We start from the raw sequence: 24,107 nt of genomic DNA on the forward strand, positions 1-24,107 counted from the left end.
AGAAAATTACAAGCCCTGGCTACTTCCAGCACTGATTGGGGGGAAAAATGTCCAGGCCCTTGTAGATTCGGGGTCTGGGAAAACTCTGGTCCTCCAGGAACTGTTACCGCCTAACGTGTGTTCTTTTGACTCCCCATGGAATATAGAATGTATACACAGCGATGTAAAACGCTATCCGACGGCCAAAATCCGTCTACAGGTAAAAGGTCAGGAGGCTTACCTCGAAGTAGGAGTCGCTCCTTCGCTCCCTGCCCCCATTGTGCTCGGCCGGGACTGGCCTTTCTATTCAGACCTAATGGCTCCAGTCTCTCACGAGGAGCCCCCTTCTATGGCTCAGGAGAACCCTGGCAAACTGTTCCCCTTCTCGGCAGACCTTTTTCCCAGTAGACACCGGGTTCAAAAGACTCGGAAGCAAAGATGCTCTGACAAACAGGACTGGTTGCAGAAATATGGGTCTCAAGGTGACCATTCTAGTAGTCAGAGGTCACAAGTGATGGCTGGGGATGGCCAGAGGGAGGGAGATATGGGTCCTGGAGATTTACCAGACCTATACCTCCTTGACTTTCGCCAGAAGCAAAGGGAAGATCCAGTCCTTGCTAGACAGTATGACAAGGTGGTGAAAATTGATGAGCAGATTTTAAATGCACAGGGGGTGATAGTATTCCCCCATTTTGAGCTATCAAATGATATCCTATATAGGGTGAATAGGCAGACACAAACAGGGGAGGTCACCAGACAGATATTGATTCCCAAGGCGTTTGTTAAATCTGTGTTCACTCTAGCCCATACTGTCCCTTGGGGTGGTCACCTGGGCAGGGATACAACATTGGACCGTATTTCGTCCCGATTCTATTGGCCAGGGATGCATAGCGATATTGCTAAGTTATGTGCGGCATGTCCGGAGTGCCAGCTAACTAGTCCAAAGGGACAAAAACCGCCCCTTTGGTTCCTCTACCCTTGGTGTCAGTTCCCTTTGAGAGGATTGGGGTAGACTTGGTAGGACCTCTAGAACCTTCTTCGAAAGGGCACAGGTTTATTCTTGTAATTGTTGATTATGCAACAAGATATCCTGAGGCGTTTCCCCTGAGAACAGCAACGGCGAAGCAAGTAGCCAACAAGTTGTTGGAGCTGTTCTCACAGGTTGGACTTCCCCAGGTTAAGTTGACAGACCAAGGTACACATTTTATGGCTAAGTTGATGCAGGTTGTCTTAAAATTACTAGAGGTCAAGTCTGTTCAGACATCGGTCTACCATCCACAGACTGACGGATTGGTGGAAAGATTTAACTGAACTCTAAAAGGGATGCTGAGGAAATTTGTAGATTCAGAGAGCCTGGGATGAACTTCTCCCTTTTCTGCTATTTGCAGTGCGGGAAGTTCCTCAGGCCTCCACGGGATTCTCTCCATTTGAACTGCTGTATGGCTGCCAAACCCGGGGTATCCTAGACCTCCTAAAGGAGTCCTGAGAGGAACAGCGGTCCCCTTCTAAGAATACCCTGCAATATGTATTAGACCTTAGGAAGCGCCTAGATGTGGTCGGCCATTTTGCTAGGGAGAATCGTAGATCAGCCCAGGACAGTCAGGAGAGACATTACAATCAGAATGCTCGCATGAGAGTGTTTAACCCAGGAGACCAGGTGATGTTATTGTTACCCAGTTGCGAGAGTAAACTCCTGGCCAAATGGCAGGGCCCATTCAAAGTACTCCAGCGCACGGGTGATGTGGATTACGAGATCGCTCAACCAGGGTCCAGGAAGGGTAAGCAAATTTACCATGTGAACTTGCTGAAACCCTGGAAGGTGCAGCGGTCTCTATTCATTCACCCAGTGGAGGAGGAAACGGATTTGGGTCCTCAGCCTCCACGGGAGAACATCGTGAGTGACGATAAAATCCCAATGGGTAAACAGTTGTCCTCTGAACAAAAAGGGGACTTGTTAGCAATAATGACCCAATTCCATGATGTTTTTTCTGATTTACCAGGGCAAACTAACTTAATTTCACATGCCCCATAGGATTTATGCCGCAGCCTACCTAGATGACATTGTCATTTATAGTAAACACTGTCGGGCCCATCTAAATAGGCTGAAAGCGGTCCTCAAATCTCTAAGAGAGGCAGGGCTCACAGCCAACCCTCAGAAATGTGCCTGGGGTAAGGCGGAAACCAAATACTTAGGGTATGCAGTGGGAGGTGGAAAAGTAAGGCCACTAGCCGACAAGGTAGTTGCCCTGAAAGAAGTTCCGACCCCCCAAACAAAAACGCAGGTACGCTCTCTGCTGGGTTTAGCAGGGTACTACCGGCGGTTCATCCCCAACTATTCGGAAGTGGCAGCCCCTTTAACGGACATCACAAAAAAGTGTGCCCCTACACAAGGGGTATGGTCAAGGGATTGTCAGAGAGCCTTTGAGGACATAAAAAGGTGTCTATCAGAGGGTCCCATCCTTAGAAGCCCAGACTTCAACAGCCCTTTTATAGTGCAAACAGATGCATCGGAGATAGGGCTAGGGGCAGTGTTGTCACAACAGTTTGAGGGAGTTGAACACCCTATCCTTTTCCTGAGTAGGAAATTGTTCCAGAGGGAAAAAAACTACTCAGTGATTGAGAAGGAGTGCCTCGCAGTAAAGTGGGCAATCGAGTCCATTTTACTTTGGTGACGGACCATGCTCCACTGAAGTGGTTAAATAGTATGAAGGATTCCAATGCTAGATTGACTAGGTAGTATATGGCCATCCAATCCTTCTCATTTGAGATTCAGCACAGGCCAGGAAAAGAGAACGCAAATGCTGAGTTCTTTTCTAGAGAAGGGGTGGATGGTCGGGCTTCAGCCGTGCGTAGCCCCAGCCACACACTAACAGGGGAGGAATGTGACAGGGTAAATAAAAGCCACCAGCTATATGCCTGGCAGACATATGTTTAGCCTGCAATGCAGCAGTGACTAGGTTAACTTCAGCTGGGAACCTCAGGACAATTATTTGGATCCCAGCTGCCTAATCAAGGTGTGTTAAAAACCCCAGGCTGTAGACACATGGTGCTGGCTGTGTAGGAGAGAGGAATAAGCTACTGAAGAGATTACTGATACAAGGTCTGTTAACAAAGTAGATGAATTATGAACTGTCTGTCTCCTGCATAGAAAAGGGTAGCTGCCTTATTTTTACACTGTCTACTAAAGAGAAACTGTTTTGTTTTGTCTGCTGAAGAAAAAGCCATTTTTCTTTTGTTTGCTGATGAAAAGCTATTTTTGTTTTGTGTGCTGTATAATTTAAGGCTAAATAATAAAGCCTTATCCAAAGAACCTGCGTGTGTAGTTGCATTTACAGTACCCTGCAACATGAACCAATATAATCTTTTTTGATAATTTATTTCAAATGAAACCATGTTATGATCACCGTTTTCCAAATGTTCCCGAACTTGAATATTTGTTATTACTTCTACATTGTTTGATATTACCAAATCTAGTAATGCCCCTCTCCTGGTTGGTTCCTCAATAACTTGGGTCATGTAATTGTTTTAGCACCCCCGAGAAACCTGTTTACTTTTGTTGAAATGATAATCTCATTGCTCCAGTCTATGTCCGAATAGTTAAAATCTCCCATTATGCAAACATGACCTTGTTTTGAAGTCTTCTCTATTTGCACAACAAATTTGGTTTCCTTAATCTCACAGATATTTGGTGGTTTATAGCATATCCCTACAAACATTTTCTTTGTACTTTTACCTGCTAATTTCTATCCAGAAATTCTCTAAATTTTCATCATTCTCTTCATAAACATCTTCCCTTATAATAGGTTTTAAATCCAGTTTAATATATAAACATACTCCACCACCTCTTATATTTGCTTTATCCCCCTGAAAAAGGGAATAACCCTCTAAATTAACTCACCAGTCATGAGTTTAATCCCATCATGTTTCAGTAATGCCTATAATATCATTTTGTTCCCCCATTTGATGTGTCAGGCTTCTTGTTTAGCAAGCATGTATTTAAGGTTTTTTTCCAGTCTGTGCTACTGTTATCTTATCTGCTCCTGCCTTTCTTCTCCAATTGGATTTAGTCTTTTGAAGTTTACTAGTACAATATTATCTGTATGTAATTTGGGTGTCTCCCTTTTTGCTAAACTCCCACTTCCCTCCATTCTCCATCCACAACTCCTAGCTATTTACCCATTCCTATCTATTCTGCCTAGTTCTTTATCTGTTTCTTGTCCCTACACCCTCATTGCCATTGAATCCTATGTAACATCTGTGACGTACAGTATTGAGTCACACTGGAAAATTTTGAATTATAATTGCAAACAAATGTTATTAGTCTATATCTTTAAGTGATGGTGTGACAGCAGAGAAACCTGAAAGACAGAGGACAGTTCAAAGGAGATAACAGCAGTGTAGGAAAAGAGATCATACATACATACATGTACATTATGGTTTTGCTTGCAATATCTACAGTACACAGCCAGAATAATGTGCATAGATTATCTCTAGGGGAGACTGTTCCTGTAAGTCCTTTAGAACAATGTTCCCTGACTTAAAGATTTGATGAGCGAGCGAAGCAAATACATCAAACTAGACTTTGTGGACACTTTGCGTGTTTTTTTGTTGGTGTTCTCTCTCCACTATCCAAATGCCTTAACCGATTCTAATGAAATGTTGATGGTACCTTGCTGCCATCCTAACTTAGATCTGTGAAAAAAAAACAAATAGGGTGGGCGCCCACAATATAAAGTGCACTAATTAGTGCTAACCAGTGTCTGTGAATATGTGACCATAAAATAATTAGATCGGCCAGAAGGTTCAACCAAATCAGTGCAGCCCCCATTTTGGAATACATTTTTTTTTTTTTTTTGACGTGGTAAAAAAAAAATTGAGCGGTACAACATCTGATGGACCGGATTTTTGATACTAATCATTAAATTGTAACTTGTACTAGATTTTCCGACTATCAGCTTGAACCGCTTCAGAGAAATTAAATATTTATGTAACGGGTATTCCACCCCACCCAATCGCATATATAGTGTGGGTGAGTAGAACATGCAGTGTTACCGGTGTGGTGCGTATACCTGTAGGCTCACAGGAGGGCTGAGCTTCCGCCACTGGGAACCTGGGGCAATTATACTAGGGGTAACCACTTACTCAATAGGTGCAGCGCCTCCACCTGCGATGGCTCCCACCAGAGAGGGAGTGGATCCTCGCAGGACAAACTCAATGATCACATACACAATGGGGTATAATAACTAAGGACTTTACTAACATGTAATACGACACATCACATTCATAATATAACCTGTGTCCCTCTCAGGAGGAGACACTAACCGTGACGTCTCGCAGGACGATTCCCCAACACTAGGTGATCCCACCCAGTGTCCAAAGAACCCCACCCAATGTCCCACACTCTTGCAGAGAATCAATGGGTGACTGCGCAGTCACTATTAAGCTAAGGGCCCGGTGGTGCACTTAGAACTGTAGATACCTGCCGAGCACTCCAGTGCTCGGATCAGCAACGCTTCACAAAGGGTCAGACGCGTGATGAATCCGTCTGATCCTATCCTGGCAATATTCTCTGTGACCCCAACGTGGGTCCGAACTCCTTCACTGGAACCGCAGCATCCGCTGAGTCCCTCACTAACGATACAGCAACGTGACACACCCTGCACTACAGGCCGTCCCTATAGCACAGCATCCTTAAGTGGCTTAAGGGTCACTCTCCTAGGGCCTTCGGGGTTGCCTATCCTATATAGGTAGGTCTTGTACCCTCCCTACTCATAATACGGGCCCTGGGCCATGGATCCCCGGACTGGTTACCGCTATGAACCCCCCCCAGTTGCCTCGTACTACGCGCAACGCCGCCCTGGGCTATGGCTCCCCGGATTGGTTACCGCTATGAAACCCCCCCAGTGGCCTCGCCACTCGCAACACGGACCCTGGGCTATGGCTCCCCGGACTGGTTACCGCTATGAACCCCCCAGCTGTCTCGTGCCACTAATTCACAACAGGACCCTGGGCTATGGCTCCCCGGATTGGTTACCGCTATGAAACCCCCCAGCTGTCCCTATCTTCCCTTCTGTTCCCCAGTGCCAACTAAAGTAAGTGACAGGTTCCCTATCCTGAGGGCTATCCCTGGCAACACTCACACTACTGGGGGACTCAGGGCCATCTTGGGCCAAGGGGGTGCTGGCCTAGTACAGGGAGTCCCTCGCTCCTGTACCCTACCTCCTTCCCTTGACTGCTCCTTCCTCTGACTGACAACGTAGCTGCAAGCCCGCCAAATGTATCCACTTGCTCTCCTGGCAGTCCTGCAGCCCTATTGGCTCCTATGAGGCACCTGGTGCCTGTCTCCCTATGCCTCCTGGGAATTGTAGTCCCGAGGCCCTTTCTATAACATTGGGGCCGCGTGCGCGCCTTCCCTGTGCTTACACTAACCCCTAATGGCCGCCGCAATCTCTCCCTACCTCTCGCGCGACTCTCCTGGCTGGCTCCTACACTCGCGCGATCTTCTGCGCATGCGCGACTATCTCGGGCCGCCGGGGACTCTCTGCGCATGCGCGAACCGGCGCAACATGGCGGCGCCCTGTGCAAGAGCCGCCGGAGATCTCCTGCACTCCGGCGAGCTCCCTCCTCGGCCCCCACCCTCCTGAATGGCCGTCGGGTCTGCCGCTTGCCGCTGGCAGTACCCGACAGCGTCCGTGACCACGGAGGCGCCCGGGGGGGTCGCAGGGGAAAACAGGTGACCTGGCTACACTCTCCCCCTGGTGAAATACCCAACGCCCTCGCTTGGGGAACGACATAACATGGTACAATTTTACACACTGAAAAATGGCATGGCATACCCCGTACACTTAACAGATCGACTGCAACATCCTCAAAACATGGCACATTTTCACACAATGCAAAATTACATGGCATATCACACCCACTATTACCCGAGGCCAGCTGAGTATCAGCTGCTTGCTGAGACCATTTGTGGGGTGCCCCTAACTGATCAGGTGGGGGTACCTCACTTTTGCGTCCGTGAGCCTCTCCCAGAAAATTCTCTTGAAGAGCACACTCTGGGGTGACAGTCACTGGTTCAGTACTACTTCCTTCCCCTGGTGGAAGGAATAGCACAGTGTCTTTCAACCCGGTCTTTACCTGGTCATCCACGCCTTGGAAACAGCAGGCCAGGCGGCCAAGACCTTTCCCACGGTCCACTACTTGGCGGATGGGCCGCTTCTTCTTGGGCGCAAAGGAGGCAACTTCTACCAGCTCCTTCGCCACATAGTCCTTGTCCCTACATACGTGCTCAGCTTCCACTGAGAAGCGAGAACTGGACACTGTCTCTTTACTCAAAGTCTCTGCTTCACCTGGCAGGGGGTAAAGAGTAGACACCTTACCCCTGCGGTGATTCTCGGTAGCCAACAGGTCCTCGGGGACGCTGTCAGTTCCCACCTCGGCTGTCTCGGGACCTGCCTCCTGTACTTCTGGGGCAGTCCACTTGCTGTCCTTAAACTCGGGAGCATTGGATCCCAGTCCTGGGACCATTTGGGTTGGAGCGCACGGGCTCTCACTCAGATCAGGAACCGTAACTCTGGCCTGTTGCACGGCCACCTCCATCGGAGCCTGTGGGGAGCAAGGGGGTTCCTTACCACTCGGCTGGCTTGCGATGGGTTTCTCTTCTTCTGGAATGATAGGCAGTGGGTACTGGTCCACTCGCACGGTAGGACAGCTATCTTCTAGGGGGGACACCTCCGCCAGGACGCGATGTCGAGTGGAGCCATTCGCCCAGGTGTCCAGACTTAAGAAGCTATCGTGCTCCGCGGTCACCTGGAGGCTCACACCCAACACCCCTGGGGCAGTCAACTCACCCTGGTCGTCGTCAACAGGTACTGATCCCAAGCCTGGGACCGATGGTACCTCTGTAGGCCGGACTGGCCGTGGTAGGGCACACGGGCCCACAGCAGGCTCTGTATGCTGTGATTCCTCTGTCTCCTCTGCTGGTTCGGCATGCTGGGGAACAATAGACTTCAATAACCGCACACCGCAACACTCACAGTAGGACCACCATGTCAATGTCTCTCTAGAACAGTTACAAGTGGGGCTAAAACACTGTATGCCCATTTCTCCTTCCACCTCGATGGTCCTGTAGTCGAGGGATAACCGAGACACTTTGGCTCCCTGAGCGTGGGCTTCTTGCAGGCAGGAGCATATGAAGAGAAGAGAATCTACTCCGGGCGCACGCCAGGCCACATACATATTGGGGTGTATGTCCTGACAGTCTATCTCGGTTTCCTGCTCAGAAAGAAAATATTCCATGTCTACGACAATGCCTTCCTCCTCCTCTTCCTCCTGGTGAATAGAAGGGTCTAATGGCTGTTCACTGTGCTCACTCCCCCTGGTGGAATTTAAAGGAGGGGTGTGCTCTATCACTGGATGGCTCTGGCTCTGCACTGAGTCACTCACATTACGGGGGCGGGGCTCTGGTTTTCCCGCCAGTCCCGGATGGTCTTCTGTAACCTTTTTCTGAGCAGCCTGGCAGTCAGAAGCACGTGTGTCATCTTGAGTTGGCGGGAGCCGCCATTTTAGGTGGGACTCACTGTTAGCCTCCCCTGCTGCAGGAGCCTCCATTTTAACTACAGTCCTGTCAACTACACTGCAGCTTTTTGCATAGATCATGAGACAGTCCCCTGCGGAAGACTCGGGGAGTGTTAATACATGGGGAACAGTCTCTAGGCATATGTCATGCGTGGTGCACAGGAGATAGGTAATCCCCCGGCCGTCAGCATCCAGCCTTAAGTCTTTCACCCGGGCAGTGGCCAATTCCGGGCAAGTTCTTACTTGGGCGCGCATAGTGGACAATTGCGTATCATGGGATACTCCGGTCACTACAAACACGCGCCTTGGGGATAATTGCCGCGCTAAGGCCCAGTCATCGACGTCTTGCGGTGACGGCACCGCCATGATGAAAAATATGAATGGACAATTTGAAAAATTGCAAACAGGGCACCCCAGGTCTATCTCAGCAGCGCCTCCAAATGTAACGGGTATTCCACCCCACCCAATCGCATATATAGTGTGGGTGAGTAGAACATGCAGTGTTACCGGTGTGGTGCGTATACCTGTAGGCTCACAGGAGGGCTGAGCTTCCGCCACTGGGAACCTGGGGCAATTATACTAGGGGTAACCACTTACTCAATAGGTGCAGCGCCTCCACCTGCGATGGCTCCCACCAGAGAGGGAGTGGATCCTCGCAGGACAAACTCAATGATCACATACACAATGGGGTATAATAACTAAGGACTTTACTAACATGTAATACGACACATCACATTCATAATATAACCTGTGTCCCTCTCAGGAGGAGACACTAACCGTGACGTCTCGCAGGACGATTCCCCAACACTAGGTGATCCCACCCAGTGTCCAAAGAACCCCACCCAATGTCCCACACTCTTGCAGAGAATCAATGGGTGACTGCGCAGTCACTATTAAGCTAAGGGCCCGGTGGTGCACTTAGAACTGTAGATACCTGCCGAGCACTCCAGTGCTCGGATCAGCAACGCTTCACAAAGGGTCAGACGCGTGATGAATCCGTCTGATCCTATCCTGGCAATATTCTCTGTGACCCCAACGTGGGTCCGAACTCCTTCACTGGAACCGCAGCATCCGCTGAGTCCCTCACTAACGATACAGCAACGTGACACACCCTGCACTACAGGCCGTCCCTATAGCACAGCATCCTTAAGTGGCTTAAGGGTCACTCTCCTAGGGCCTTCGGGGTTGCCTATCCTATATAGGTAGGTCTTGTACCCTCCCTACTCATAATACGGGCCCTGGGCCATGGATCCCCGGACTGGTTACCGCTATGAACCCCCCCCAGTTGCCTCGTACTACGCGCAACGCCGCCCTGGGCTATGGCTCCCCGGATTGGTTACCGCTATGAAACCCCCCCAGTGGCCTCGCCACTCGCAACACGGACCCTGGGCTATGGCTCCCCGGACTGGTTACCGCTATGAACCCCCCAGCTGTCTCGTGCCACTAATTCACAACAGGACCCTGGGCTATGGCTCCCCGGATTGGTTACCGCTATGAAACCCCCCAGCTGTCCCTATCTTCCCTTCTGTTCCCCAGTGCCAACTAAAGTAAGTGACAGGTTCCCTATCCTGAGGGCTATCCCTGGCAACACTCACACTACTGGGGGACTCAGGGCCATCTTGGGCCAAGGGGGTGCTGGCCTAGTACAGGGAGTCCCTCGCTCCTGTACCCTACCTCCTTCCCTTGACTGCTCCTTCCTCTGACTGACAACGTAGCTGCAAGCCCGCCAAATGTATCCACTTGCTCTCCTGGCAGTCCTGCAGCCCTATTGGCTCCTATGAGGCACCTGGTGCCTGTCTCCCTATGCCTCCTGGGAATTGTAGTCCCGAGGCCCTTTCTATAACATTGGGGCCGCGTGCGCGCCTTCCCTGTGCTTACACTAACCCCTAATGGCCGCCGCAATCTCTCCCTACCTCTCGCGCGACTCTCCTGGCTGGCTCCTACACTCGCGCGATCTTCTGCGCATGCGCGACTATCTCGGGCCGCCGGGGACTCTCTGCGCATGCGCGAACCGGCGCAACATGGCGGCGCCCTGTGCAAGAGCCGCCGGAGATCTCCTGCACTCCGGCGAGCTCCCTCCTCGGCCCCCACCCTCCTGAATGGCCGTCGGGTCTGCCGCTTGCCGCTGGCAGTACCCGACAGCGTCCGTGACCACGGAGGCGCCCGGGGGGGTCGCAGGGGAAAACAGGTGACCTGGCTACATTTAAAATAAAAATAAATTGTTAACAAACACTTTACAACAACAATCTGTATTTTTACTTGGACATCTAGGTGGCAGGGATAATTATTCAATGGTCAATATGTTTTGGATTGGTTTTCCATAGTACGTACGATGTCAGTACAACTGTTCATACATAGCGGCCTTCATGAAAATAAGTTTTGTGTGTTGCTTTTTGTTTTTCAACTTTCGGGCAGTTTGATGCGAATGAGATTGTCAGTGTTACATGGAAAGTGTTTTGCCATTTATGATATTATTTTAGACGTATTTCTTTCCAAGTCGCAATAATGTGACAGTTGAAGTGTTATTTAGTATTTACATTTTTGTTTGACTTCAAGACAGTGCTTGATTGTTGTGACAGACAATAGCCGCCTTTCTGGACAACTTTGTTGGCGGTGTCTTAACTGTTAGTGGAAACTTGGCTTATTTATAGGATCGTATAATATCACACAATAGTGTGAGAATTAAATTGGCCAGATATTACTGCTTTCAACTGAAGTTCGAGAATAATAGGACAATTTGATTTTAAAAATCCACAAATTAATGGCATTTCAAATTTAGTTTTTCTCGTGTTTTATTCCATGTTATGCATCTTTGTCCTATTAGGTTTACTGGCTAACCCCACAATGCGGTATAAAATAAAGCGTTTTCCTAGAATATTGTAGCTATCTTTACCATACCCAATCTGTAAAGTACAGAACAGTGCAATTTATTGTAAAAAAAAAAACAAATTAAATAATCAGATATTCAGTCAGGGTAGCCATGGAATCACAAGGGCATTTTTACATCATTTTTGGGGGGGAGGAGAGGGGCGGGAAGGGGGGCTCCCATTTGTACAGACCCTGAAATATCATAAAATATGTTCTCTACCATCAGTCAAATGCCTATATGGTAAGTCTTGGGCGGACATAAAAACCTGTGCTTGTTAGAGTTAATGCTAACGTTAGGAAATATAAGTAAAGTTAAATGATGCCTTCATTTCATGCTTTTGATTATATGGATTCAAGTACAATGTTGGCCGAACAGGCAGGTTTCTCAGTCTGAAAGTACTTTAGGGATATTGCAGTATGTACAGTATGGTAAATCTGTTATTAAGTTACAATGTTACAGCTGCCATTGTGTACCATAAGCATGGCCACATCTGTAGCTGGAAGGATGCTCTAACTTGAATATACTAAAACATGACACATGAACATTCATGAGATTAGCACAAGGACTGGACTCCAGGAGACAGATCTTTGTTACATAAAGTTGATACTTGAAGACAAATAAATTATTTCGCTCACCCACGGAATGACCTAGTGTGAGAAATAAGAAAAGGTCCCAAAACAAAGTCAAAAGTACACAAACCGTAAAACTGATGCTGAACAAATCAAGGTGAAATCTAACAACCACGGATAAGGCAACAGGAGAACTATGACCAAGTTTTTTGCTAGACATATTTTGAAGTGAAACTTCTTTGCTGGCAGTGGCAACAAAAAAAATTTCATAGGGAAAAAAAACTCTTCAGGCGGACGAAACGTCTAACGGAAGTGAGTGACTGCGCATGTGCAGCACGTGTGGCACCGCTGCATGTCAGTCACTAGCGAGAGCAGCACTATTGGATAATAGCCTTCCCTCGCGCATGCACAGAACGTCATGAGCGCACGCACTCTCGAGCGCATCACCATTGGATAATGTCCATAATGTGCACATGCGCAGAACGTAACTCACGCATGCGCAGAAGCCTTATATGGTGGCCGCGCATGCGCAGCAGTGATTCGAGCTGTCAATAGTTACTAGAAAGTCAGATTAAGTCGCACATGCACAGAAACATCTTCAGATCTTTGCTCATGCACACAGTCTATCCTTACCATCCTACACATACGCACAGGTCACCATGACATACAATGCATGCGCACAAGTCGACACCTCCACCAATGCATGCGCAGAATAAGACAGCCCCGCCTGCACATACACATAAGCGCTGAACACTTCAAGCACATGCGCAGAAGCCACCAGCACCAACTGCACCTGCGCAGACACCCACAACGCCACCTGCACATTCGCAGAAACAGGTAAGGCAGCCTGCATATGCGCAACGGCGACCAGCCCCAGATCATGCGCAGAGGCAGCTACAAAAGAGGGGGGGGCTAGACTAACACACATACACCACACCTAACCCCCTTGGGAATACAAATATAGAAGTACAAATAGAATTTTTTTTTATAAATGGAGCATTGTAACTCAAACTTCTTTGCATTTTATCACTGCAATAGTATTATGATTTTTATGCTTTTCATTGAATGAAAGACTTGACATTTCTGCAGAAAAAATAAATATTTCTTTCAATCAAAATCATAAAAAAAAATTGCAATTTCAGTGTCAGAAGTTTCACTTAAACATGCGTGCTTGGCAAACACACCTTTTTTTCTCCATAAAAGCACATATACAGTATGTATCTTGCATTGCCAATTCCAGTATTGTGCTATCAAATTTTGTAACGTTTCATGACATATTTTAGTAACATTTATGCATGGTATTCCATGTCTCAAACAATATGCCATGAAAAGATTGCGCTCTTTTCATGTTTCCTTGTCCTGATAGGGATACTATCTACCATAAGGATTATTTACAGCACAATCACTCAAAGCATCACATGTCTGTTTATTGTCTAATTTGGCTAATGAGTAATTCTGTGACAAAAGGAACATGGTTCAACAAAGTTCAAAACAGAAATATTTAACAATTATACCCACACACTTAAAACTAAAATGTGAAAGCGCTAAAACACCTTGACAAATATGGATAAGTATAAAATCAAAACAGTAAGTGACCCTCAAGTTAATAACACAACATAAAATGCACAAAAGTGGTAGTCCTGCAGCCAAAGTCCAAACAAGAGGGATTCCCAAACCCCCCCAAAGTCTATGGCAAAGAAAAGTTGGACGTTCTAGGGCGCATGGGCAATCCACAATGTGAGAAAAGAAATAAAAAGAGAAATGGTGGCGAAACAAATGGAATAATATATACTGATATTATTCGTGGTATATGTATATACACTTAGCTTGGTGAGAATGATCTTCTAGGGTGATAGTTTTCAGATGGTATGGAACTGCATCTTGGTAAAGGAATACAGAGAAATACATGGCATAATAACGTTTTTAATGTTAAAAATATAAAAGTCGAGATTTCCAATTCACAAACGTTTCTTTGTTAGAGAGCAGTTGAATACAATGCTTTCCAGCATGTGTTGTTGAGTCCTCCAGTCTTAAAGTGCATCCACAGCTTGCTGCAAGTGAGACCCCCCCTTAGCGGCCGTCCACTCCCCACAGTCTTTGGTTCTCCTCCTCCCTGTATGCGCTGCTGTTTATCCGCTCTGGTCTGCACTTTGTTGTTGGATTCCTCCCAAACCGTCTGCACCAAACTCCGCTGAGCTCTTCTTGCTGCGAAGCAATAGACTTTGCGAAACACGTTGGGTGTCCAAGCTGAGCCACCGTAGTTCACGCTAACATCACAATCGCATCATACCCTGGAAGTGCAGACGGGACGTGGAGCTCGGCGGAGTTCGGTGTAGAAGGAATTCAAGAACAAAGTGCAGGCTAGAGCGGATAAACAGCAGTGCATACACCCTAGAGAAGATCATTTTGACCAAGCTAAGTGTATATACATATACCACAAATAATATCATTATATAATATTCCTGTGTTTCACCACCATTTTTCTTTTTATTTATTTTTTATTTTTATTTTCTCTTCTTACATTGTGGATTGCTCATGCGCGCTGGAACGTCCAACTTTACTTTGCCATATACCCACACACTGAATATACAGTATAGTGTACACAAAGACATCAAATAAAGAGCAACAAATGAATGTAACTGTTTTATTATGCTTATTTTCTACATTTTGTAGACATAGGGTCTTAACTTCTTTGAAAATCCTGACTATCTGCTTGTCTTCGTTTTAAGCCAAAGTTGGTACTTGCTGCTGCTTCTATTTGATGACCAGTAGTATTACAGCCACGTGGCTCTGTGTTCTCCTCAAGCCTTAACGTGAGCTGACTTCTTTTTTGCTTCTCCAAAAGCTTAATAGCATTGTGTAAATGTGTATTCATTTGACTATGAGTAAGAAGCATGGCAGTGTAGCAGATACAATACTTTGCTGCTAAAAGGTTCAGTTCTTTATCATACTGACTGGTAAGCTTAGTCAGTGGAATTGTTTTTGTCTGCAACTTGCCATTTTTACAAGTGGGCTTTATCTTCCTTTCCAAATCCCAGGGGTATTGCCATTCCTTGGGAAGTAAAGTGTCTGGATGAGGAAACAAACTAGAATGTTTAGCCTGATCCTCCCTCTGACATATGTCTAACTTGAAAGGCGTTGCAGTTGACTCATGAACTCTTGCGGCAGTCTTTAGGCTGTTCATATTGTTCCAAATCAAATTCTTCTGGTAAAGCATATCATATAAACCGGACTTCTTGACCCTTTCTAGTTGGTAATTACATTCAGAAGATATTTCCTTTGTGTCTTGCAAAATTAATGCCATCTGCTCCTCAATCTTGCTTTGTCCTGGATCTGCAAAAGAGGATTAGTACTAGGTATATCAGATTGGCATCAGTATTTTTAAAAATGACTGTTGATGGAGGATAGTAATCAAAATATTAGGTCATAACATGATTCCTTCTTTAAGATCAATTTTAATAAACAAGAATGTTTTATTTTATAAATCTGGTATGAATCTCATTTGTCTCATTTATTTAATCTGCTAACCCGTCTGACCATAAATCATCCCCCCTCCCTGAACGGTTTTAATTTCAAAATCTGCACAGCTCAACCCCGTTATAGCGCGATCTGCTATATGGTTTTTTTGGGGGGGGAAAACTGCCAGGATTTGCCGATAGGAATGTCTGGCTACACAAACATATATATACACACACACACACACACACACACACTGTCCCTTCAGACTGTTACATACGCACACATGCACACACACCTCTCCCTCCCTCCCTGTACCGCCACTGGGGGGGAGGAGAGAAGGGAGTTGGTTCCTGCCCGGCTTCTCCTGACTCCGTCAGATCCTCCCCCGCTCACCCCCTCTCCCAGATTCACAGCTTCTCTGCACAGACCAGCTCCTGCTGCAGCAGATGCTGGGTAGTGCTGCGGAGGGGGGGGGGGGCTGCCGCTGCGACGCCGGGCTCAGGGAGACCTGGGAGAGTTATCCCAGCTCACCCCCTCCGGCGGACGCAGAATCCCTGATCGTGGCGGCCATTTTTAAAAAAATCACGATTCCAGTTACAATGTGGTCTCATTCTGTGGTCCCCGAGCACCCCATTATAACGGGGTTCAGCTGTATACGTTTTTAACTAGTGTGGAGAAAACACAGCTAGGGGTTAATCACGGCATTTAAAGTGGGCACATTTCAAAAGAAACATTTATAAGAAGGATACGAGTTATACAGGAGTTTGGCAGGAGATTAATCCTTGTAGTCTTGACGCAACAATTTTACATCAACTAGGCGACTCTACTGGCAGCCTTGTAACCTAGTATTTCCACACTTTCAACTCTACTAAAGTAAGGAACACTGCCTTGTCTTTTTTATCTACCTGTCTGCTAATGAAATCGCTCCTTACCTCAATTCTGTTCTTTACTGTGGCCTCATTTAAATATTACTCTCTCTATTAACTACAAACGTCTCCCTCCTGGCCCACACCCAATATAATCATACACCCTGGACTACTCAAAAGCCTTACATTATCTACTGAATGTTGACGGAGAGCTGTGAAAAACAGCACACCAACCAACACTCATTCTAACACCTATGGCAAACATCCCAACTTTGCAGCCTGCAAACAATATCTCAAATTTCTATTTATACTGTTACTCTCTTTAGCAGGGGATATTGAACTCAACCCTTTTAAATTCCAAAAAGGGCTCTGTCGTCCATATACATGTTCAAAGCTTACTGTGCAAACTGGATGAACTGAGGGCATGGTGCCTTTTGCATAAGCCTAAAGCCATAATTCTCACCGATACATGGCTAACTCTTAAAGCCCTTGATGCATCTATCTCAGTTCAGGGATACTCAATTTCTAGGTAAGACAGGTTAAAGAGAGGAGGAGGGGTGTTATTTTATATTGAAGACTGCTTACAATTTATGATGCTTAATTTCCCCCCAAACCCATCCTCTTCTGAAATATTAATTAGTAAAATGTGCCTCCCTTTCTCTAATCCTATTCTTAATGCCGACATCTACTGCCACTCTAAAGCCCCACTGCAATTCCTGACTGATATCACTCATTTTCATGGCACAATTTCCTCTCTGAATGTGAAGACTGAGCTGATAGTTCTTGGCGATTTCAACCTCAATTGGCTTGACCCTAAAAACAAAAGCTGGACACAATTCAAGTCACTAAATTTAACCCAGCTCATTTCCCAAACCACATGGACAAACCTAAAATCTGGCAACCATTCCTTGCTATATTAGATTCTATCCTCTTGTCCCAATAGATCCAATCGTCAGGAATCATACCTGACATTTCCAGTGACCATGCAATAAAGTACTGTGTAAGGAAAATCAAAACCACCCATGTAAAGCCCTAAAGTTCTGCTCTCTAGAACATTTAGAAACTTTACCCACAACAATTTCTGGCTGATCTTACAAACTGCCCTTAGTATAGAATCAACCTGATACCCGATCCCGATTCTTTGCTTGTTTATTTCCAAAAAGAGTTCTTAACTCTGTGATATCCATGCCCCACTATGCAGAATAATAGTATGGTGGGCCCTATGGTGGGCTAGACATGCGTGGGCCCCCGTGCAACATTGTTTTCAGGGCCCCATTATGAGTGAACATTATAGATTCAGGAGTTTCCATCAGGCCCACCGCCTGTGATGGTGGTACTTCGAGCTCACTGCCCTATTTTACACCTTCTCACTCTCCTCGTGTATTTCTCTCCCCCCTCTCACACCCCCTAACTCACTACCTCCTTTTCCTCTCCATTCCCCCCTCTCCTATCACTCAGTACCCCCCCCCACTAAATCCAGCTCCCTCAATCCCCTCCTCACATTCATTTCCCCCTCCCCCTTGCCACACACACATTCAATTCCCCCCCTACAATACAGTACCCCCCCAAAATAAACAAGTTACAATAACCTCCTACACACACAACGATAACCCCCCACACACTACAATAACCATCCCCCCACACACACACACTACAATAACCACACACACATACTACGATAAACCCCCCACACTAGAAATAACCCCAACACACACGCACAATGCAATAGCCCCCTGAGGATGAGGGTAGGTCTTACTTGTGTAGCCAGGTCCCCTCTGGCTCCCCAGACATCCGTTACTGTCTCCCTTACCTGCGACAGTGTGAGGGCAGTTGCAGGGGCGAGTGCATCGCCGGGGGCTCCCGGCGACATCAGTGGCAGGGCGCCGCCATCTTTTTTGTGTCCGTGCATGCGCAGAATTGACACGGCGGCCATCTTGCGTTTGGCGTTAGGCTCGCACAGACTCGATGTGGCGGCCATTATAGGGAGTGAGAAGAGGCACTCCATAGTCAGGGACATACCCCAGTTCGCACATGCGCAGTTAGCAGCGGCAGCGGCCATAATAGATCGCGCACGCGGCCCTAATGTTAAAGAGCACTGCAAAGAACTACAATACCCAGCAGCCTCTGGGGACTGCCCTATGATCCCTGTCACATGCAGCCAGACAGCTAATAGGGCTTGCAGCTTCTCCTGCTGGAGAAAGATACATTGTTGTGTGCTGAGTCAGGAAGCTGACAGTGGAGCACATGAGTCAGTTGGTGCTGGGATAAGGTAGGGGAAGGTGTGTGTAGGGAGTCAGTGGCTCCTACACTAGGCCAGGTTACCCCCTAAGCCCCAGCTAGGCCCAACTCCCCTTCAGTTTGTAGCTGCTCTAGGGAAGGCTCCTTAGGGAGGGACTTTGTCCTGTTAGCAGTCAGCTTAGTCAGGGACACAGCTGCCGTGCTGCGTGCTCTCACAAGAAGGGTCAGTGTGAAGGGTCAGTGTGCAAGGAATCACTATCTGCAGCTGGAGAGATAAGAGACTTTCCAAAGGTGGATCACTCCATGCGGGAGCCACCCACCGCCTGGCTGAGTTTCAGGACAACGCAGAGGAGATCGCAGAGCGGCGGATCCTTTGTGAAGTGTCTGCAGCCCCAGGTGCTAGAGCACTGGGGCAGGTATCGTATTTTACATGCACCAACATGCCGGTACATCAGGCGCTGATCCCGTCTATAGGTTTTGGGTCTCTTAGTGGACTCGTGGGACTCTGGGTACACGGTGTTGGGGAAGGAATAAGGTGTGGAGGTTTAGGCCCTGTGAGAAGACAGGTAGTTGTGCCTAGTAGTGTTATAGAGGGACACTGTTATTATTGCTGATGTATGTGTTATGTTTGATTCTGCATATAGTAAACTGTTATACTTATACTCCTTTGTATGTAGTTACTATATGTGGGTCCTTTGTATGGGACATTCTACACTCCTGAAATCCTCCACAGGTGGAGGCGCTGTATGTAAGATCGTTCCAGAGGATTCACCCCAGGCTCTCACTAGCGGAGGCTCAAGCCTCCTGTGAGCCTAACAGGTAAAGAACCACACACCTGGTAACAAACATATAGATTCCCCTCACATGCACTCTATCTGCCATTGGGGGTAGGGGAATATGCGTTACACTTGGATGAAGAGCAGTAGGGAGGGAGGAGCAGCTGAGGAGCAGAGGGGGTTCTGACTTTGCATCTGAGGAGTGGAGGTCTGACTGAGCTGCTGTTGAGGCATCTGATAATGTAAATATGCGTAAACGCATGGGAGTAACTTTGTGTTTTTGCACCCGGGGCAAGTTTCACCAAAAGCGCCCCCCCCACCCAGCACACTGACAAACACTGAGGCACACACAGCACACTAAGGCCGAGTCCATAGAAGGACAGGCCGTGCTGAGTCGTGCGGACGCTCAGCGCTGAGCCCCTGCATCCTCAATGAGGATGCCTTTAGAAGGGGCTCACGTGAGCGTCCGCAGGCGTGCGGAGGTGCTGGAGTTTTCAGCCGAGCGCCAAGCTGTTTTTCAGCGCGCTGTCGGCTGAAAACATCCAATCAGCGCGGAGCTGCGACAACGTCACGACGCCATGACGTCGGCGCCGTGACGTCGACGTCAGTGCGTCACGGGCGATTGGCCCAGCGACGTCACTGCCCCGCCTCCCTCAGTCTCCCCCCGCCTCCGATCGCGCCCGCTGGCTCGCCTGCATGGGCATGAAATCTCGCAGATTTCAGTAGGCGAGCCTCCTCGTCAGTGCGGCTCGGAACTCCTCACCCCTCTATGGCCCTGGCCTAATAGACACTAAACCACACACAGCACACTGAACCACACTGGATCACAAATAACAAACTGACAGAGCAAAGTGTAAATGTCAAATTTACACACAAACACACAGCATACTGACAGACAAACAGACACAGCAAATGAATACACACACAGCAAACTGACACACAAATACACACATACCTTCCAACAGCAGCACATAGTAACTCCTTCCCCTGATGTCATGGAGAGCAGGGACAGGCAGAGCTCTGCAGCTCTGTGCTTCAGTTCCGCCCCAGCCTCTGTGTCTGCTCTCTCTGCAACCCCGCCACCTCCCTCTCCTCCCTCACAGCTCACAGCTCACGATTCAGCTTTGATGCTGTGCTGTGAGCACGGACTGAAGCTGTCACCGTGACTGTTAAGGGGACCGGAGGAGGAAGGAGGCCCTGACTTCAGTGATCGGCCGGCTACACAGCTGAGCGGGCCCCCAAGGGGCCCTGGGGGGCCCACCTTTCGGTGGTTACAACCACCTTTATTGGAATTTATCATTGGAAAAGATACAAAATAATTGGCTCTACCAATGATTTTAATACCTACAGATAGCTGTGGAATACATGCACAAGGCAAACATGACTAGCAAAAGCCCAATATTATTGACAGTCTTTACCAAAATAAAACTGCAACCCTAATTACAATCATCAAGCTCAACCTGTGAGAACCCTTATAGTCCCACCCCCTCCCAACAGCGCTCAAAGTTTTCACTTTGTCCGAGTACCGGAAGATGAGATTACAAAGGCGCTCCTAACATTAAAACTAAGCAGCCAATGTGGACCTGACTTACTGTAATTAAAGTTCATATGGCTCAGTGCCCCAGCCATTGCCTTATCACTTGCCTCCCTAAAACACAATATTTTGTCTTAAGGACATTTCCCACAGACCTGGACAACTGCCAGAGTTGTCCCAGTATTCAAAAGTGGGGACAAAAACATTGTCTCCCACTACAGACCAATTTCTCTTCTCCCAATACTATCCAAAGTCATGGAAAAATGTGTCGACTCCCAGTAGAGCAATTACTACACAATGACAAATTTCCATAGCCAACTGCAATCTGGCTTTCGCCTAAACCACTCCATGGTAACTGCCCTTTTAAAAGTGTGCAATGAGATCTAGTGTGGAATGGAATTGGGAGATTTTACCGGTGCAGTATTCCAAGATTTGCTAAGGCTTTTGATACTGTTGATCAGGTTATCTTGTTAAATAAGCTTCAGTTCACTGGAATAAGGGTACATGATTTAAACTGATTTCACTCATACAGCACCTATCGGGTAGATCCAAAAATGTGTCTCTCAGACTCTAACTCCAACCCCAACAGACTGCTCACTGTCCCAAGGTTCAACAAAGAATCCAGTTGCTCCACCTTTTACCGTGTACCACTCGACTGGAACAATCTACCTCTACTTTCAAAGCTGCCTCCAGTATAAGTAATTTCAAGACTTCAGCTGTCTCACATTTTAATCTTGTCTGTAACTCTTATATACATCCATAATCATATATTATCTCTAACTGTCCATAAAATGACTAAATTGAATGTATAACCTCCGTTATTTTAATGTAACGATGTACAGGTATTGTCAACATAACATCATAACATATGCCCAGGACATACTTGAAAACGAGAGGTAACTCCCAGTGTATTATATCCTGGTAAAACATTTGATAAATAATAATACAATTAAATTATATTAGTTTGGTGGTGTTACTAAGAAAGCAATATGGCATATCCTGGTGTGATAGTACAGTAATAAGTTTGCAATTTTTTTCCCTTCTTTAAAGCAACTACTTTTCATAGATTATCCTACCTGCTCTTCAATTTGAAAACGCACAAGTATTTAAATCTGTTTAACCATATGCTGTATGCTCTAAATATCGTAAATTCAGTTTAATTTCACAAAATATTATTGGAGCATGGATTATCTGTGTCCAAAGTAATTTGTGTCAAATGCCAAACAATGTGAAAAGTGAGAGCAGGGTGGCGAGAGGGGAAATATAATGAAATATTATTTACGTAAGACGGAGCATTTGTATAAGATAGAGTTGGTAACGGACTCTGAAAAAATAAATCTATTAGTAACAGCACATCATTTAATAAAGGTTAAAAAAACATATGGGACGCTTGGTACAAATGCTGTAAGTAGGAAATCAGCATTCTCTTGCTATGATTTAATGGTGGCTGCCACCCATTAATCTACAAATGCATATATTTATATTAGAGATGGACAGATCTGGAGGGGTGAAGGTCAAAATCAATGCTCACCTGGCCTGTACATATGTAGAGGGGTTGAGGGACAGAGAAGAGACATAGGAGAAAGAGAAATGACAAAGAAGACAGTGCAGGAAGTATAAAAGGACATACTGTAGTGCCCACTGTTATTGTAACACAAACCAGTGGCAATCGCCAAAAAGACCCAGGTACACCCAGGTACATGTTGGATACATGCCTTAAACTTGCCTTAAACTAGACCCAACATTTCTGCATTGATTAATGGCCCATCAGATTAACAGCGGGGGTCCCTGGCCATCCCATTCAAACTGAATGGGACTGCCAGGGACCCCTGATGTTTTAATCCTATGGGTCATTAGTCAATGCAGAAATGCCTTAAACTTGCCTTAAACTAGCCAGGTTACACCCAGCACATACCCAGAATGTAACCGGGCTAGTTTAAGGCAAGCTTAGAATACTCGTGGTCTCGTCTGTAGGACAATGGAGAGAGGTCAGCCATTGTTTGTGTGGGTCAAATATACTGTACCATCATATATATATATATACAGGGTGAAGATTATATTATCTGACCTGTCTCTCTACTAGTGCGTGTACACTACCCAGTCATATCCAGTATTGAAATTAACTCTTCCCGTCTAATACATAGGATATCAGAGATTATACCATCTAACCGGTCTCTTTAATAGTGTGTGATCAATACCCAGGTAGTTCATATAAACATTTAACTTGTGATATATTATTAAAAATCAGAAATTATACCATCTGATCTTTCTACTCTTGCGTTTACACTATTGTCAGTTCTAGCTGGGTTATTAACCCAACTATACCATCTAGCCAGTCTCTACCAGTATGTACTGTATTCTATGTCAGCTTCAGTGGGATCAATACTAACCCCTTTCCTGGTTGCTGACCAGCACCGATAATCAACTGCATTGTTTTATTTTTGCTAAATTGATTTGATCCTACATGAATATTTACAGAAAATCAAAAAACACCAGGTTACATTGAAGGTTTTTTTTTTTAGTCCACAAAAGCGTATTCTCCATATTGAAAATTAATTTTTGATAAGAGCAAGCCCCGGGAACTTTTCAGGCTGAAGTCTAGACACCAGGTCTTCTGCCCTTCTCTACTATAGAAAAAGTTATCTGCTCAATACAACACAGTATCAGTGAAAGAAGAATTTAACACAAGAACATGTCCATCAGTTGAACTAACTCATTCAGGTAGCATATCTGTTTCTATAAAAATGTGTAGCTTTATAGACCTCAATGTTTTACTACAAGTGGCACTATGGTAAATAAAATGGCACACACACACACACACACAAGTAAGTAATATACTGTACGTTGCATTTGCCATTAGTGTTCATGTGACCAAATAAATAATGCTATAGTAATTCCAATAATATACAGGTAGTTATGAATTGTGAGATAATGTTTGACTCTGTCCATTTTTATTGAGAACTAAACATACTTTATAATAATTTATTTCCATAGCAAATAAATAAAAATAATAGTTGTATAGTACTTTCAAATTTGTATAGGAAAAAAACTAAGGGGCCTATGCACAAAGCTCCGATAAGTCACTTATCGCCAAAAAATCTACTGCTATTCGGCAAGCCCCGATAAGAGAGCTGTTCGGCAATTTTTTTTTGCCGCGGGTGTTTTATTTTTTGAGACAGGATTGGTACCACAGGCCAGCGGATACCCGCGGGGACCACCCGAGGACCCACGGAAACCCAC

General features: G+C 46.3%; 1 protein-coding gene across 2 annotated transcripts in view; it reads right to left on the reverse strand.

Moving 5' to 3' along the window:
• TTLL8 (tubulin tyrosine ligase like 8) overlaps window positions 1–24,107 on the reverse strand; it is a 214,132-nt gene that overhangs the window by 9,442 nt on the left and 180,583 nt on the right. The window contains exon 15 of one of the 2 annotated variants that reach the window (XM_075599829.1): window positions 14,653–15,327. The exons of the other annotated variant lie outside the window; for it this stretch is intronic. Coding sequence (XP_075455944.1) covers window positions 14,678–15,327 — 650 coding nt within the window. The 3' untranslated portion in view covers window positions 14,653–14,677. Of the gene's footprint in view, window positions 1–14,652; window positions 15,328–24,107 lie in introns of those variants that run through there. 2 annotated transcript variants of the gene reach the window in all.

This window comes from Ascaphus truei, chromosome 5, assembly GCF_040206685.1.
Source record: "Ascaphus truei isolate aAscTru1 chromosome 5, aAscTru1.hap1, whole genome shotgun sequence".
Classification (NCBI taxonomy): Eukaryota; Metazoa; Chordata; class Amphibia; order Anura; family Ascaphidae; genus Ascaphus; species Ascaphus truei.